This window comes from Lagopus leucura, unplaced genomic scaffold (genome assembly GCF_019238085.1).
Source record: "Lagopus leucura isolate 7727_CA_CO unplaced genomic scaffold, USGS_WTPT01 Super-Scaffold_100001, whole genome shotgun sequence".
In the NCBI taxonomy this organism is placed as follows: Eukaryota; Metazoa; Chordata; class Aves; order Galliformes; family Phasianidae; genus Lagopus; species Lagopus leucura.
The window spans coordinates 62,156,212-62,172,570 of NW_024962262.1; the positions used below are offsets into that span (position 1 = coordinate 62,156,212).

At 37.2% G+C, this 16,359-nt stretch overlaps 1 protein-coding gene across 2 annotated transcripts in view; it reads left to right on the plus strand.

The window, feature by feature from the left end:
• Positions 1 to 16,359, plus strand: part of POLA1 (DNA polymerase alpha 1, catalytic subunit) — a 193,224-nt gene that overhangs the window by 115,132 nt on the left and 61,733 nt on the right. For both annotated transcript variants that reach the window (XM_042867742.1, XM_042867743.1), the window contains one exon: positions 16,204 to 16,320. In XM_042867742.1, coding sequence (XP_042723676.1) covers positions 16,204 to 16,320 — 117 coding nt within the window. The remainder of the gene's footprint in view (positions 1 to 16,203; positions 16,321 to 16,359) is intronic.

A 16,359-nucleotide genomic window follows, 5' to 3' on the forward strand; every position in this document is an offset into this window, starting at 1 on the left:
CTAAATTATTTAAATTTACAAACCTTGAAGAAAAGAATTTGATGTGTTATTTTAGCAGTAGGTTCTTGCAAATGTTCAAGTTCAGCAAAATTCTGTGTTAGAATTATGGGTTTTAGGAATGGGTTTTAGACCCTTGGTCAGAAAATGAGTGTCTGGCCAAGGATGTCAATAAATTTTGCAGAAGTAGGAAAGAAAAAGAAATAGCTACCTTCAGATACAGATGGAGCAGGTAAGTTTTTGAAAAAAATAAAAAGAATTTAAAAGAAAAAGTAAAACGGTGGAAGCAAGTATAAGAAAGAAATTCTCAGAGGGTGGTGAGGCACTGGCACAGGCTGCCCTAAGAACTTTGGGTGTACCATCCCTGGAGGTATTCAAGGCCAAGTTGGATGCCCTGGGCACCCTAAGCTGGTGGGTGGCAGGAAGGAGTGAAACTGGATGGCTTTTTAAATACATTCCAACTCAAGGCATTCTGTGATCTGAAATTTGATGGAAAGAATGGCTATAGGTGAGCAAAGAGACTGGAACAAGCACAAGAGAGTTGAACTGGAACTTGGTGGATGTAGTGGAAACGAAAAGCAAAGAAGCAGAATTAAGTAGACTTGCCTAAATTAGACTGTTCAAACTGGGATTCTACTAGGTAAGCACCTAATTGGGCAAGGAGGCTTGAAATAGTATGAAGATGCATGAAGATAGAGCTGTGAAAATCTGGACAGGAGAAGCAATTATATTTGAGAGTGATATATAAAAAATCTTTTTGCCTGCCTCTGCTATTGACAAATACTGGGCAAAATATATGGCTTGTAGGGAAGGAGGAAATTCACTGTTATTTTGGGTTACTCCCCGCAGCTCAAGCATTAAAATCTGTTCCTTTAAACCTTATTTTGGAGAAGGATGGGCAGAAAGCTGGACTTCTAAAAATATATTAAAATAGAAGAAAGATCTTGGCTTTGAAGAGTTGGACATTGGAAAATTGAGAAATGCAGGATTTAATACTGCCTGCTTAACTTTATCCGGTGGGCTGGATGGCACTCATCAGGTGATCAGGCAGGTGGAACTGCTTTGTCTCCATTGCATTCTGCATCCATTCTGTGAGACTTTGCCTGGAATTGTTTATTTTTCTCAAGGAGCTCTCTGTGTGGCATGCTCTGCTGTAGTATAGAATGGTTCTCGTACAGTGAGAGGACGATATTTTTATTTCTCAGAGAAATGAGGCACAGTCAAATGTTCTTGAAATTGTGGATACCTGACCTGTGATGCAAAAGACCAAATTTTTCAGAGCACATAGCATTGTGAAGAGCACAGCTTTTGGGTTGCAGTTGGGTATACTCAACTTCACATTTCATCAAAACCAGCCTGATTTTTCAGGTGGCTGTTTTTTGTGAGTCCTCCCAGTGACTAGGCCAGCAGCACAGAGGATCTCTGTAGCAGAGACAAAAGTACTTTTCAGCTTTCTGGGGCAGGATTTAGTTGCCTTTATTACTTTTAAAAACGTTCTACCATATAGCCTCAGTGTCTACAGCATGCAGGGATTGCAAGCCTGTTTCATCCTAATGGCAGTCCAGACCTTTAATGAGAATTAAAATAAAGATGTGGTCCTTAACTGTAAGTTGACACATGATTTGTATGTACAAGGAATTGAAATGAGGATTATACTGGCTTCTGATTGCATGCTTTTTGCAGCTTAATGTATTTTTCATGTACTCTTTACGTGAACATACAGTGAACATTCATTACTGAAGGATGCTAATGTTATAGGAGCCATGTGCAAGCATCTGATGGCAGAATTTAGCCTGCATAGAGATGTAACTTGTTTATATTAATGGTATCATGAAAACTAAGGTCTCAACCATTCAGTCAGTTCACTGTAGCACGATAAATTCCGCAGCTCAAAACTTGTGAATTGGTAGTGTTGAGTAAATTTATTTTTAATTCTCATTAGTAACCTGTGTGACATTGTTTTAGGCGATTTTTTTTTCTTCAGCTGTGTTATTCCTCTGTTTGTAGCATATTTCTGAAATACTTCATTTTAATCTGGCTTCCTGTAGTCTTCACAAAAGCCTATACTGTAACAGTAAGATTCCTACAATTTAAAAGTAAGTAAGTGAAAAAAATCTTAGTTTATTAAACACACAATATTACTTCAATTATTACTTCAACAATAAGTATTTTCTTAGAAACCACCTTGTTTAGTAATTCAAAGAAAAAACATTAAGCAGTTACTACCTCTGATTTTGGATTTTAATCATGACTTGACTTAAGCTTGCGTGGTTTACTACCACTGCCAGTGAGAGAACTCGAGCACTAAATAGTTTAATTATCTGCTACGCAGCAGCTGTTAATATTATTTTTAAAAATGCCATCTCATCTTTAGGTCCGCTGTGGACAAAAAAAGAAAGGCAGATAAGATGACTGTAGCTACCCCGTCTGCGTGGCACTGCCTTCCTTCTTCTCCCTCTCACTCGCAGTTTGCAGTGTAATGAAGAACGGGAGAACAATATTCTGTAATTAAGGATTCCATTAAGTTGAAGAAAAGAGCAAATGGAGTTGTTTGTTCTCCTAGCTGCAAAAATTTGTCTGGGGTGGGGGTTAGTGGTAGTAGTGAGGAAAGAGGGAGAGGTGGGTGGAGAGACCGAGTCAGGGCTGTTTGTTGAATATACTGTTAAGGACTGTTACCATCCTAATTAATCAAGTTAGAAATTACAGCTGTAGTCGGTTTCCCCCCAATTCTTGTTATCAATTTTCTTCTCTTTTGAGACAAAGCAAATATAAATTTTGTGTTCATTTGTCATTCGTTCTTTGACTTCAGCATCTCTGAAAATAACAATGTAGCACAAAAGACCAGTATTTACCTAGTTGTAATGTGGGTTGCCATGGTGTTTTGCAAATTATTGCAATTATGTTCACCATGCGAGTCGCCCTTGGTAACTGGCGAAAAAACTGATAATCCTGTTTTGAACAAAAGGTCAAATTGCTGAATAGAAAGTCTTGATTAACTAAAAGATGTACAAAGTGGAATTATTTCCTACCATTCAGAAATAGTTCTTGATCGGGTTTGGGGGAGGGGGTGAGTAAGTACATCTGATTACTGAAGTACAAAGCATTGAAAGGATGTTGTCTTGAGCCTTTCATGTAGTCTTAATGGTGGCTTTTTTGTCAAATTTACCCATTTGCGGCATTGAAAGAGGCAGCTGCATTTAAGCTTGAGAGATGGTGCTTTTTCAAGAGTTCAGTGCATGGAAAGTTCTCAGCAGTATCTGCAGTTTACTATTAGACCTTCGGCTATTAAAACTGATGTGCTGCATTTGAGCCCATAGCTCTCGGTGCTTGTAAAACCCTCTGACTGATGATCTAATAAAGTGCTCTTACCGGACAATCTCTGATCAGATACTTTAGAAAAAAGTTAAAAAAAAAAGAAAAAGAAAAAAAAGAAAAAAACAACAGCAACAAAAAAAAAACCAACAAAAAAAAAAAGCCCACAGCTCTGAAAAGGATGGGGACAGAAACAAATGGCTCTACGGAAAAGTTTGCTTTTGTAATCTGCACGGGAAATATTAGTAAATGTGACTTGATATTCATTTTAAGTACTTTAAGAGCCCAGAGTATTGCTCCAGAAATCTTTTTTGTTTACATTTACAAAATAAAATTAAGGGGATGAAACACTTTCAATATAATACATGAATGCATAATACACAAATACATAGAGGAAATATTAGTCTTCCTCTCATCGTATTCAAAATATTGCAATTTCCTGCACTTTATTGCTGTGAATTTCCTTTCTTCTCTACTAATTTTCTTTCTGTTTGGGGGGGTAGGCTAGGGAAGCAGTGAAGAGGAAGAAGGGTTGTTCTTTTTTAATTATTGGGCTTTTTGTTTTTAAATAGCTACCTGGAAATTTATTCTTAAAACTTTGGAGAGCCTGTGTGAGAGCAGCCTGAAAGCTAAGTAAACCTGAGCAAGTTTGTGAGTTTACATTCTGCATCACCTAGCAACCCCCCAGCTCAGCCAGTTCCCTTGTCTGTCCTCAGCCCTGTTTACAGACCATTCAGACTGGTCGTGGACACCATGAAAGATATTCAGTTTCATTAGTTCCATTCTCAAGGAGAAAATAATTAAACTTAAATGAACAAACATTGCTTAGCGATGCTTTAAGCTTTTCTAGTTTAAGGTGAACAGCATGTTGAAAACATTTTGTTTACCATTATCTTTTATTCTCTTGAGCTCCTCTAAGTTTACATATTATGTATGTATGAGCATTATTATTTTTAAAGTTTTCACGACTGTATTAATTCTCTCAGTATTTTAGAGGTGTTCGTAATCATGTTGCAAAGCTAAATGTTTCTTGTAAACTGTCTTCCTGTCTCTTCACTCGCTTGAAATGTGTTCTGGAGTCGACACATCTTACTGACATTGCCATATACAAGGGCACATGGATTCCCTCCATGGTGTCGTTACATCTGATGTCACCCAACTTCCTGCACAATGTTTCTGTGGCAGGGGAAAATCAAAGACTACATTTATGTTTGAGGGAAGAGGGGAGGGCAGAGTAGTGGGAGATGACAGGGGGATGGTGTTTTCAGCTTTCTGCCCAAAGTAGAGGCACGGGTCTTAAGATACCTTAAGTTCTTGTTTGTATTTTGCTAGATTCTTTAACAGGCAATTCATGGATGGACTTTATGAGCTCTTTGTGCTTTGTTGACAGTTGACAGACAAAGCAAAATTATTTCTGAAGCAAGGCACTGTACTTAGTTGTGACCTGTTGCAGCTGAAGAATGTAGCTTGCTTTGAGTTGCATGAATAGGGGAGAACATTTTACAGAATAGACTTGAATATCTGTCTAGAGGCTTTAGATGTCCATACAGAAGTACATAAAACCTATTTCAGTGATTCTTTTTTCAGTGTTATTTTCCATACACAGTCATTTTCTGCTGGTTGCTTGCTTGAAATCTTTAGTTGTTTTCATATTGTCTTAAGTAAAATAAAAAGGCTGGTAGTTGCTGGTTTTCTGTGAGAGAGTATTCTAACCTGTGAATGCGTGCCATACTTAATATTTTGGCTGCCCAGAACCTTATTTTGCTGAAGATAACAAGACCGAGGTATTGGCTTTGATGTGAAGTAAAGCAGAACATACTTGCTAATTTAGTGTATAATGCACAGCTGTTAAGGTTGGATTTTGTCTGCTTGCGTTGCTATTACATGTGTTTAAATGAGGACCACTGTTTGCATCTAACCTATCATAAGGGTTTGGAGTGCTCCATTATCTTTTCAGCAGACTGATGACAGAGCCTGCACAAATGAGATCAATAAGTTTCAAATGACTTGTATGAAATGACATATGACTGTACATTTGAAGATGTCTTACTTTAAAAAAAAATCAATTTTTAATAACATGTAAAACTTTTGCACTGCCCTACAGATATTTTTCACTTCTTTCTTGTAAGATAATTTTGATCAAAGCACTTCTAATGTTACCTTGAGCACTTGTCATCTTGGGGTGATGGGGTACATTTCTTGCTTTTTCCATTGTGACCTTCTTTGGTATCTTTTTATGAGACTAGTAATTAAGCTGATATAAGACATATTGCTCAAGGTAATGTTTTCTAGAGGATTATGAAGTTTTCTTTCAGTCTTGGGTGTTTTCATTCAGTGTTCACTCAGTTTTGGGTTAGAAAGAAATTCTATTTCTTTTCCTTTGGAATATCCAAATCACAAAATATCCTTCTTGGATGTCTACAGGATTTCATTTTCAGTAGCAGAGAAATAGACATATTATCTTTTGTGACTTTGTGTCACAGGAGCAGTACATTACTAATAGGATCTTGAGTTAGCCAGTTTATGAAAAGGTATTTAATATATGTCATTAGTGAATAAACTTCTAAAAATTATTCTTATGGGACAGAATTTTGTTGTTGGTTCATGCTTCTGGGGTTCATGTCAAATTTTTGCAGTACTCAAAGGGAACTGGGCTTTGGTCTTTGGGTATTTTGAATCTGAGCAGTTCAATGTGAAAGATAAGCTTCACTTTTTGTAGTGGCTGCCTGGAGCCCACATTGCTTCCTCTGTCATTCTAATATCATCAGCTTTTTCAAGACAGGAGGACACTTCCATGTTTTTCTGAGAAACTTAGTATTTATTTCCTCTCTCATATTTTCTTTAAGATACTGAGTTATTGAAGCTATGTACCCTCAATTACAGGTTGCCTAGTTGCTGTGGTCCTTCAAGGGTGTGGATCCTGTCAACTCCAGTTGCCTTTCAGTCAGTTTGAGCTGGCAGCTTTGCAGAAGGGAACTGCAAATGGGAGGTGGGGGTGTCTCTGAGGACAGCAGGGTTCAGTCCATACTGTTTTGGAGAAGGAATCCTCTCTTGCCATCTCATGGGATGGTGAAGTGATCATTTGGCTTACGCTCAGCAGCTGTTGGCTAACATGCTTCAGTTTGATAACATCCTTTAATGTTGTTCCTGTGAATATATAAATATATACTGAATGTATAAACAGACATCTCCATGGTCTGTACTGCTTTCAAATAGTACACTTTCAAAAGCAATTCATATCTCCTTGTTACTATTCTTTCATTTAAAAAACAGTTCTGTATTTTTCCTCAGAGATTGCTTCTATCATTTGATCATCCTGGATAATGCTTTCTCAGGCAAATGATGAATTCGGGAGGGGTAGAAAGAACCAGCCAGGAAAGGTATTTCCTTTCTTTATGAGAGTTTTACTGTGTTTTTGTTGTCGTTGTTTTTTTTTTTTCTTTTAATCCACTCCATCCCCCAGCTGAATTCCAATCATTCATATAGACCAAAACTCAAGAAGCTCTGAATGTGAGGAAGTGCTTTGAAAAGAAATTGAAATTGTCTTCAACTTTCATTGAAGTGAGGCAGCCTGAAATGAAATGTGAAAAGATGTGGTCTCTGTTTACTTCTATTCTAAATTGGATGATCAGGAAGCATCAGACTCTAAAACTACTCATAGTGAGAAATGTAAGTTATTTTTTTCTGAGTGAGGAACTAGGTACAATATTTAATGTGTAGGGAAAAAAGAAGTTTGAAGCCAATGGGCATGAGTGAGTTCATTTAAAGAAAAAAAATTACTTATCTTCACTTACGATATGGACAGTCATTATGTCACACTGGATCTATGATCAGATCTCTAAATGGACTGTAGAAAGTTTCATGGATTAATTTCAGGAGCAAGTTTCAGTCATTGTCTTACTTAAACTATTTGCATTGCTGCCTGGAACTTAAAGGCAATGCATTACAGACTACCAGAGAATAGCGAATAAGCATTCCCTCGGTGAGGAATTAAAGCTGTAGGATAAATTTTAAAGAAATTTATGGAAATGTAAGGTGCTTCCCTATTCTAAGTATGCTACAGTACGTTTCCTTTTAGCTAGAACAAACTTGGCAATATGTTTAATGTGGTAAATTAAAAGACATTAAAGTCCCCGTTAAAAGCCAAAAGCGCTAATCAGCCAGCATCAGTAGTATCTGGCTCCAGCTCTTTTTGTAAAACAATCTTTTAAGAGTGTGTGTGAAAAATAATTAGTTTATTAGCTGGGAGATGATTAAATGTTACAGTGAGAACAGCAGTACAAATCATTTAAAACAGGACATTCTCAAAGTTCGTCTTTGTTTTGTTAGATTTGAGTATAAATGTTAGATAAATTAATTTTAAGAGATTTTTTACTTACGTGAAAGATTTAGTTATGCCTAGCCTTTCAAAAGAACTGGCACACACATCATGAAACTCTAGGATGAAATTCAGACATATCTCTAGTCAGGGATCTCTTGAACCTGACTTTAGGGCTTCTGATTCCCTGTAATTTGATCTCTTTGTAGTAAGGAAAGCCGTACAAATGAAAATCAGAAAGAAAGCTTTTCAGGTAATGTCTTCTAAATTTTACAAAGTCAAGTGTTGTCAGAGTGGAAAAGAAGGTTGGAATGATTTGTATAAATATCTGAAACTACCTGTGAAGAAACTTTGCACATCCTGTAGGTATCCTTCAAATACAAAAATAAGATTCTTCTCACAGTCTCACAGATATTTGTTTGTTAGCGCTCAGAGTCTGGTATGCTTGCATAACAAGTTTCCTCTCATGCTTTGAAGGATGCTGAAAAAGTTGCTGACCCAGAATTCTGTATTAGCAATTGGTTCTAATTCCATCTCTATTTTTAAGGGCTCGTTTATATGATTCTTATCAGTACAGAATGAAATCCCATTATTAAGGTGATTATACTTGGTAGGAAAGTTATCAGAATAAGTCAGATTCTCCACTTGTGAAGATGCAGCTGCCTTCCAGTGCTAACTTCTGAAGAGCTGAAAAAAAATTTGTTTCCTTAGAGGAGTTGGCTGTTACATGTTCTCATACAGGCTTCCTTTCTGATGGTCGTCATCTTGCAAGAGGCTGAGAAAGTGAAAGAAACCTGATGGCTGATTTTCCATATATGATGCTCTACTGAGATAGGATTTTTATTTTTTTTTTCATTTCCCTTACATTTCTGACAAGGTTATTTCTGAATTTCACCTCTGCAATGAATTTACTTGCCTTTTGTTTTGCCTATCCATACAGCGCGTTAGTCGTCATACTGTGATCCTTCACACATTAATGCAGTCTTTTATAAGTTAAAATAATTCAGTCTCCAAGCTCTTTGTGTTAGTAGCTACAAATTTCAAAGGAGTGGTCATATCCATCAGGCTGTCTAGGAAATGCATAGTCTGGACTAGGCAAGATGTTTTAAGATATCACCTGTGTGGAGCTTTCCTGATCAAACTGGACTCCACCAAATCTACTTTACTAGTCCCACAGATAAGTTATTCCATCACTCGCACTGATCCAGCAGCTATTTCATGCATCTTTGTATTTGCTCTGGGAGGACAATCGGAATGAAGCAGTTAGCTGCAAAGGAGGAAGTGTATGAAGGAGGCAGGCATCAGAGTAGTATGGGTTTGTAGGCCACTCCTAGCCTTTCCTCATTGAGATCTCCAGCTTGAGAAAGGCCTTTCAACAACTGAATGAGTTCGTTTTCTTGTGCCTACCAGCAGTAGAATTGGTTTCTCTTCAAGAGAGATCTTCTGAGGTTTTTAGTCGTTTTATTACCCCGTGAAAAACTCCAGTTTTACTTGAGTAAACCAGTTACACTGAGCTTCATCTCAGGAAGTAGGTGAAGTTTTCTGTGTGAAACCTTGTTTATTATTTATGATACTATCCCTGATCTGAGGGCTTTTATCTTGGGAATGTAAGTGTCACTCTAGTGCTTACTGTCTGCAGAAATCTCAGTGTAACGCTAGTTCCTCACACTGTCATTCAGATTTTCATTGCTGCTTCCCAACGCTGCATTAGATTGTGTCAGTGTTAATACCTGAGTATTTCTTTCTTCTGAAGAAACAAAAAAGTAGCTTGCAGTTTGAATTCATTTAAAGTTTGTGAGTTTCTAGCACACTGCAGAAAAACTTCCCTCACTTTTTAGTAGTAGTTCAACTTTAAGTGGAAATTGATTCCACCTGTGGTGTTTCAAGTGTAAATTGTGATGCAGTTCTTAAAAGATGTAGCTACTATTAATAGCTAAAACTCTTGCCAAAGAATGTGCAAACCAAGGTTTTGGCTCAAGTTCTAATTCCTGAGATGCTCCGTACTGCTGAAGAGTGTTTGTCTATCTGTTCCCTGAAACATTCAGATATTTATAGAAGACACAGGTGGACACAGGGAATGCACTTGAGATGTACAACAGGTTATGGCAAGTGGAACCAATAACTTTAGGGCCACCGAGTTACACTCCCAGATCCTTTTCCTCCATACAACTTTCCAGCCACTCTGCCCCAAGCCTGTAGCGATGCATGGGGATTTTGTAACCAAAATGCAGGACTGCATTTAATCTGCACTTGGTCTGGTTAAAACTTGTACAGTTGGCCTCAGCCCATCAATCCAGGCTATCCATAATGCTCAAATCATAAAATTTTCATTGTTTCGTCTGATACTCAGCCTTCCAAATACTGGCTTATCATCAGCAAGCTCATACTGATTGACTAAGAAAGCAGATTCAGATAGTCTTCCCACACTTTCTTTTTGAGAAGGCCTGGTAAAATAAGATGCAGCTTTTAAAATAAGATTGCAGCTTTTGCTGAGGAAGATTCAATGGAGTTTGGATCCAGTATGCTTGAGCTTAGGTGTCTCATCCATCTGGAGATTGGATGTCATGCACCAAGATCCTGTTTAAAAAAATCCACAGTAAGATTATTCTGAATGGAGATCTTAGAGAAGGAAGCACTAATTACATTTTAAATTCATCTCCAAAGTGACTGATAGTGGCCTAAACAATTTTCAGTTCTTGCAACTGTCTCCTTTGTACTATTGCATTTTTTTTTATTCCATGTTAGTTTAAAGCATCTTAGTCCATCAGCATCCAGGCTATCTAAAGGCAGGAGGACACATACGGAAGTGTTGTAGATTAGCACATCCAGTCCTCTGCTATAGCAGGCAACTAGACTATGCTGTGAAATGTAGTTTATAAAAATGGTTAAGATAAAGCTCAATAAATACGTGTTGTTGACTCCTGCAACTTGTGTTTGAAAGCCTGTTCCAAAACCACTTGCCTCTGTATTTTGTGGTAATATTATAATACTTGTTGATCACTAGAGTGAGAGAGACTAATTCTCAAGAATAGACTTACAAAGGAAGAAAATTACTTTTGACTTGCAAATTTCTCCCCATTAGCTACAGTTTGTGGACATAGTACTCTTGAGGGATTTTCCTTTATGTTGTGCATTTGCTTCAGGGTTTATTTTTGAAGACATTTTCTTTATATTTTCAAGTGAATTAAGCATTTGTAGACAGAATGTTTGGAAATTCTAGGTGCTTTTTTTTTTTCTTTTTTTTCTTTTTTTTTTCTTTTTTTTTTAAGTCAAATTATATTTCATTTCCCACAGTGTTGCAGATACCAAGTAGAACAAAACTGAAGGTTTTCTATTATGATTTTGTTTGATCTATTGCAAATAAACTTACAGACTTAGTGATAGCTGCTGGGAAAGGAAGGATTGGTTTTGTTTGGTCAGTGAAGACGATAGGCACGGATCAAATAAGGGTTAACAGTAATACACTTGAACAAATTGAATCAGAACATAATGCATGTATTGAATTTGATTGCAACATGCATGTCCATGGAAAAGTTTTTTGTTTAAAACAAATCAAGGCTATGGCTTAATTATCAAAGCAAAACAAGAGACATAAAGAGCTATGTGTTTCTGATACTGCTTTTTCAAAAATAGCTCCCTTCACACAGTTATCTGCACGTTTAATTTCCATGCATAGTAGCAACAGTTATTGTTGTCATTTGTTAAGAGAGATTAACAGATAGTAAGTACAAACAAACGCAAATAAGTCCTGAATAGAGAGGTGACAAAGAAGAAAAGACCTCTTTAATGTTAATTATATCTGGTAGGAAGTCTAGACAAATTACATTAACTGTTTTCTCCATAAAGGAAGGGGCATTCAGTTAACATCTACGTCACACATTCTTTTTTTTTTTTTTTTTTTTTAATGCAGACAACTTAGCTCTCAATTTTTTAAAATACAGTTCGTTGAGAAATGTACTTGTCAGCAAGTTATCTTTTGATCATTAGTTCTTAGTAGTTAAAAATAGTTAAAAGTAGTTAAAAGTAAAAAGTAAAATAATAATAAGCTGTTGAATCTGAGTGATTTTTTATCACAAACTACTCTTTTTTATTTTAAGCAAGGATTTTTTTCAATCTTGTTTCACCTTCCATATTTTTGTGACCAGCAAAGTTCCCAGTATTTTCTTCAGCAGTAGGCTGAAGTAACTGCATAAAGAAACTTGCTTCAAATGTCATTATGTAATCATGGTTTGTCTGGAGCAACACTGTGCTCCCTTTCAGGATAATAGAAGAGGAATCTTGCTAGTTGTGTAGTCCTCTGATTCTTAATCGTTAGCTAAAAATGCCAATAGGTGGCAGAAAATGCACTGTTACTTTTATCATGCAGTATTTTCATGGTTGTCTATTTCTGAGTGTTCTGCTCAGCTGAAGTTGGGATGCTGCTCCTATTCTAGGCTTTGTTTTTTCAGTTGTACTTGCATTCCCTAACTAAACACCCTATGATCTGGCAGTTTTCATGCTTTGTTTTTCTAGTATAATAAATTGTTTTAAAGTTCAAACGTAGCCATTTAATATGTTTTGAGTCATGAAAGTGCTCTTTTTGTGCACAGAAAATCTTTTCTTACAGTTTCAGCCAAAACAATCATATGCAAAACCAGGAGGGTGTGGGACTGGGCTAGGGTACCTTCTGCACCTCTTCCTTCCTGGCAGTATATTTTATAGCCCTGTTTGCTTCAGATTGCTGCCTAATGCTTCATAGGAAGGCTTAGATACCACGTAATAGGCAAATGGGACATAGAGAGCTTTCCAGATAGAGAATGCCCTTACTGTCTTGTTAATGAAAGATACGTGACAGTTTTTTCCAAAAATGTTTTTGAGTGGCTCTAACAATATTCTTAGTACTCACAGAAGTGAGTGTGTGAAGATCTCAAGTTTGTCCCTTTGATAACTTTACAGAAGTGAGTTGTTCCACATCTGTTAAAATTGAATTATTAAAAAAAAAATAAATAAATTGAAGCAACTAACCAACACCTTCCTCTTTTAGAAATAAATCTTAAGTCCATGTGCAAAACCAAAGCTAAGCACTAGCATTTTTACAGGAGACTCATTTGTGCGTACTGACTCATAAAGACCTTGGGTCAGGGCCAGAATTAGTACTTTTCCTGGTGAAGTATCTACTGATGAAGTAGCTCAGCCATGTTGAGCAGAGCTTCTATCTTTCTAAGGTAACTTGTGATATTTGCCATAAATTTGTAAGCAACTGTAGGAATAGTACTAGGGCAGCTAGAGCAACAGTTGTGCAGCAAACTGAAATGCAAGGTTTCTGAATTTTAGATATTTTTTTCACCTTGTGTTATTAAATATGTATTGATTAATGCTAATCTGCATAACAATAAAACCCAAGAAACCCAATAAAACCCAATTACATTATGCTGTTTCAAAACGGCTTATTCTGACATGGGGTATACCCTTATTTTGTTAAGAGAGCCCTGCAGAATGATTTGCCTCATCCCAAAGTCTTTGGTGAACTGGTTTTTTGGAGATGCTTTTTTCATTTACTGTAAACAGATCATAGGATCTCTAGACTGGCTATCAGGCTTCTAGGTACACAAAGTGGGGTGAAATTAACCTTACCTCCATATGTATGGGACACTCTCTGACTCTTTGCAACTCTTAAGTCTTTAGAGCTGTTTTGTGTACTTCATTTCTGCATTATGGACTTAAGCATGCATCTTAGGGTAGTGGTGCATACCTTGCTTTTGCTATGAAGTTCACAGGAGGTTATTCTAGTCTGCCCACAAGGACGCAAAAGCTCCTTTCTGAAAAAGCAATAGGGAATGTTTTGATGTACATGGCACCAAGTGGGAGAAAGTTGACGATATGACATGGCTGGAGAAGTGAAGAAAGTGAGGAAAGTGAGGTTTTTGGAACAAATAGTTTTTTGGAAAGGAGTTAAGGTTTCATCTTAAAAAAAAAAAAAAAAAAAAAAAAAAAAAAAACACAACAAAAAAAAAGAAAACAAATCCCTGAATCAAACTTCTAGCACTTGTGAAGAAATTATAGCAGAATATACTTTTGAATGGAATGAAGGGGTAAAGATGACAAACATGAATGGACACAGTGTTCAGGTCGTCCAATTACTTGGAGAAGCCACCAAGAAATTCTCTGTATACTCCTGAAACAATAGAAAAGACTGTGACAAAAAATAAAGTAAATCAAATATCTGACATAATCATATTGAATCAAGACACTGGATTACTGAGTCACAAAATAGATTCAGTTCTGTCCTTGTCAGCAAGGAGAGAAAATTTAAGTCATGTCTAGTGAGGGTGTTTTTCACTGTGAGAGTAACTGGGCACTGGAATAGGCTTCCCAAGGCAATGGTCATGGCCCCAAGCCTACCAGAGTTCAAGGAACGTTTGGACAGCACACCAAGACATAGGGTTTGGATTTTGGGTGGTGCTGTGTGGAGCCAGCTCAGTTGGCCACAGGGATGCTTATGGGTCCCTTCTAACTCAGGATATTTTCATTCTGTGATCTTATTAATAAATTTGCCTTGTCAACAAGCCAGAATCTACATCAATTGGAGAAGATGTATAGCTAGATGTATAGTTCAGGTTCTTATCACTGACCTCCCCGCCAAGCTGGCAGTAGTGGCAGTAGTGGCAGTAGTGGCAGTAGCACTCTGAGTGAGGTTATGAAAAGTATAAGGGTAGGAACTATGACAGTAGTTGGAAACCTCGGCTGCCATGATGGAAGTTTGACTGAAGGCATTGCTGGAACGTGATGATACAGCTTGTTACACAGGCAGTGAGAATGGTTGCAAGCAATTTTTCGAGTTGTCCTCTGATTTGAAGTATTTCCATCAAAGTACCAGGAATCCCAGTGTGTTTAGATTAGCTTCTTTGCAGGAGCAACAAAAGAAGAAGTTTGGAAATGCAGGCAAAAATAGACTATTCACAGCAGAAACTTCTACTGCAGAGATCTCTGATAAACTAAAATGAGAGTTTAATAATGCTGAGCGGCTCAGGATTAATAAAAGCAGATAGTTTTTGAGAAAAGTTGCTGGAAGACTTTCAGATAGTAAGTTGATTTGTTAGTTTACAATGGAAGATGAAATCTTCTGTAAGTGAATGTCACATGATGTAGTTACTAAAAACCCGATTTTAATTTTGCATCCAATGTGTGTATTGACTACTGTGACTTAATTGTACTGAAATTGTAGTATTTGAATAATAATAAATGTCATTCTGGAAATGGCTGCTCAGTGTTCAGATGTTCACCAGTGAACCAGGAAAACAACTGGGATAAAGGAGCAGAGAACAAGTTGGCTCTTCAAGCCTCCTGGGCAGAGTGTGCAGCACTGATTTCATCTGCCTCCCTGTTTGTCCCATTTTCCCCAACATCTCATTCTATAAAGAGCCTACAAGAGATTAGAGAATGGCAACAAAGATTTGGAATGGTTACTACGTAAGGAACAACTAAATAATGTAGAACTCTGGTTTGAGAGGGGTTTGGTTGCAAATGATGCAATAGAGGTCTGTAATATCATGAGTGGAACAGAAAGGGTGAATGCAGAGGATGATCATTCCTACTCCCTTCTGACACGAGAACTAGAGGACATGAAAAAAGAATTTTTGTGCGTTTGAGAGAAATAAGACACTTTCTTCTACAGCGCACAGTTGTTTTGCAGTGTATTGTGGATGCTAAAAGTGTACATTGATTCAGAAAGCCCTTGAAATTCAGTGGGTTGAGGATGTAGTAATGCATCCAGCACTAAAAAATATATGGAGAGAAAGTGATTGAGGAGGTCCTTGCACCGTTTCCAAGTGCTGGGAAAATCTTCTGGAAGAAACTTATGTTTTCTCTTATGCCGTTTGCCTAGGCATCTGCTATGGATGGTTTTTGTAGATAGGGTATGGTGCTGGTTTCACCTATGTCTGGACCTCATGCAAAAGATGTTCTCAGATCCTTACTGATCTCAGAAGCGTTTGTTCTTTCCAGCTGTTAAGACAACCGTTTTGCTTTGTCTCCTTGAGCTTACATGGAGAAAAGTGGCTCAGATTTTGTATAATTTTAACACAGCGAAAAGTCAGTTGTTCATAAATGGTTCTACTTACGTTAAAGTCTCGATAGCTTCTATTTAAAAAAAATAAAAGCCTTCCTGCTGTCATTACTAAGACTAAAAATTAAAACTGTTTTTCTTCTCAAATGTAAACAAAGAAGCGATGCTTTACTTAAAAATTTAAATGGAGGTATTTTGTCCGGACTATATAGTTGTATAAAATAATTCTGTTGCATGTTAACATTTTCTGAACTGAACAACAGATGTATCAGTATATATCAAGAAAGGGATGACTGAGGTGTGCAAATATGGCATTCGAAGCAAGAAGGCTTCCATTTTCTCCTGCGTCATTGATCCTTAAGGATCTTCATCCCTTTACATGTGGTCTTAGGGATACAAGTTATAGTACCAGCTGGAAAGAGGACAAAGTTTTCTTGTTGTTTTCCCCCTCTTTAACTATGATGCATTGTTTGGATGGAGTAAAAACAAGCTGCACCTGGGGTTTTTACAAAAAATATTTTTTTCTCTGCAGGGTTGGTTAATATGTGAGGAACCAACTTGCCAGAATCGAACCCGACGTCTTCCCCTCAGTTTTTCCCGGAGTGGTCCTATATGCCAGGCCTGCAGGAAGGCTATCCTGAGACCAGAGGTAAGTGCTCTAGAACAAAAGTGCTTTGGCAATAGTGGA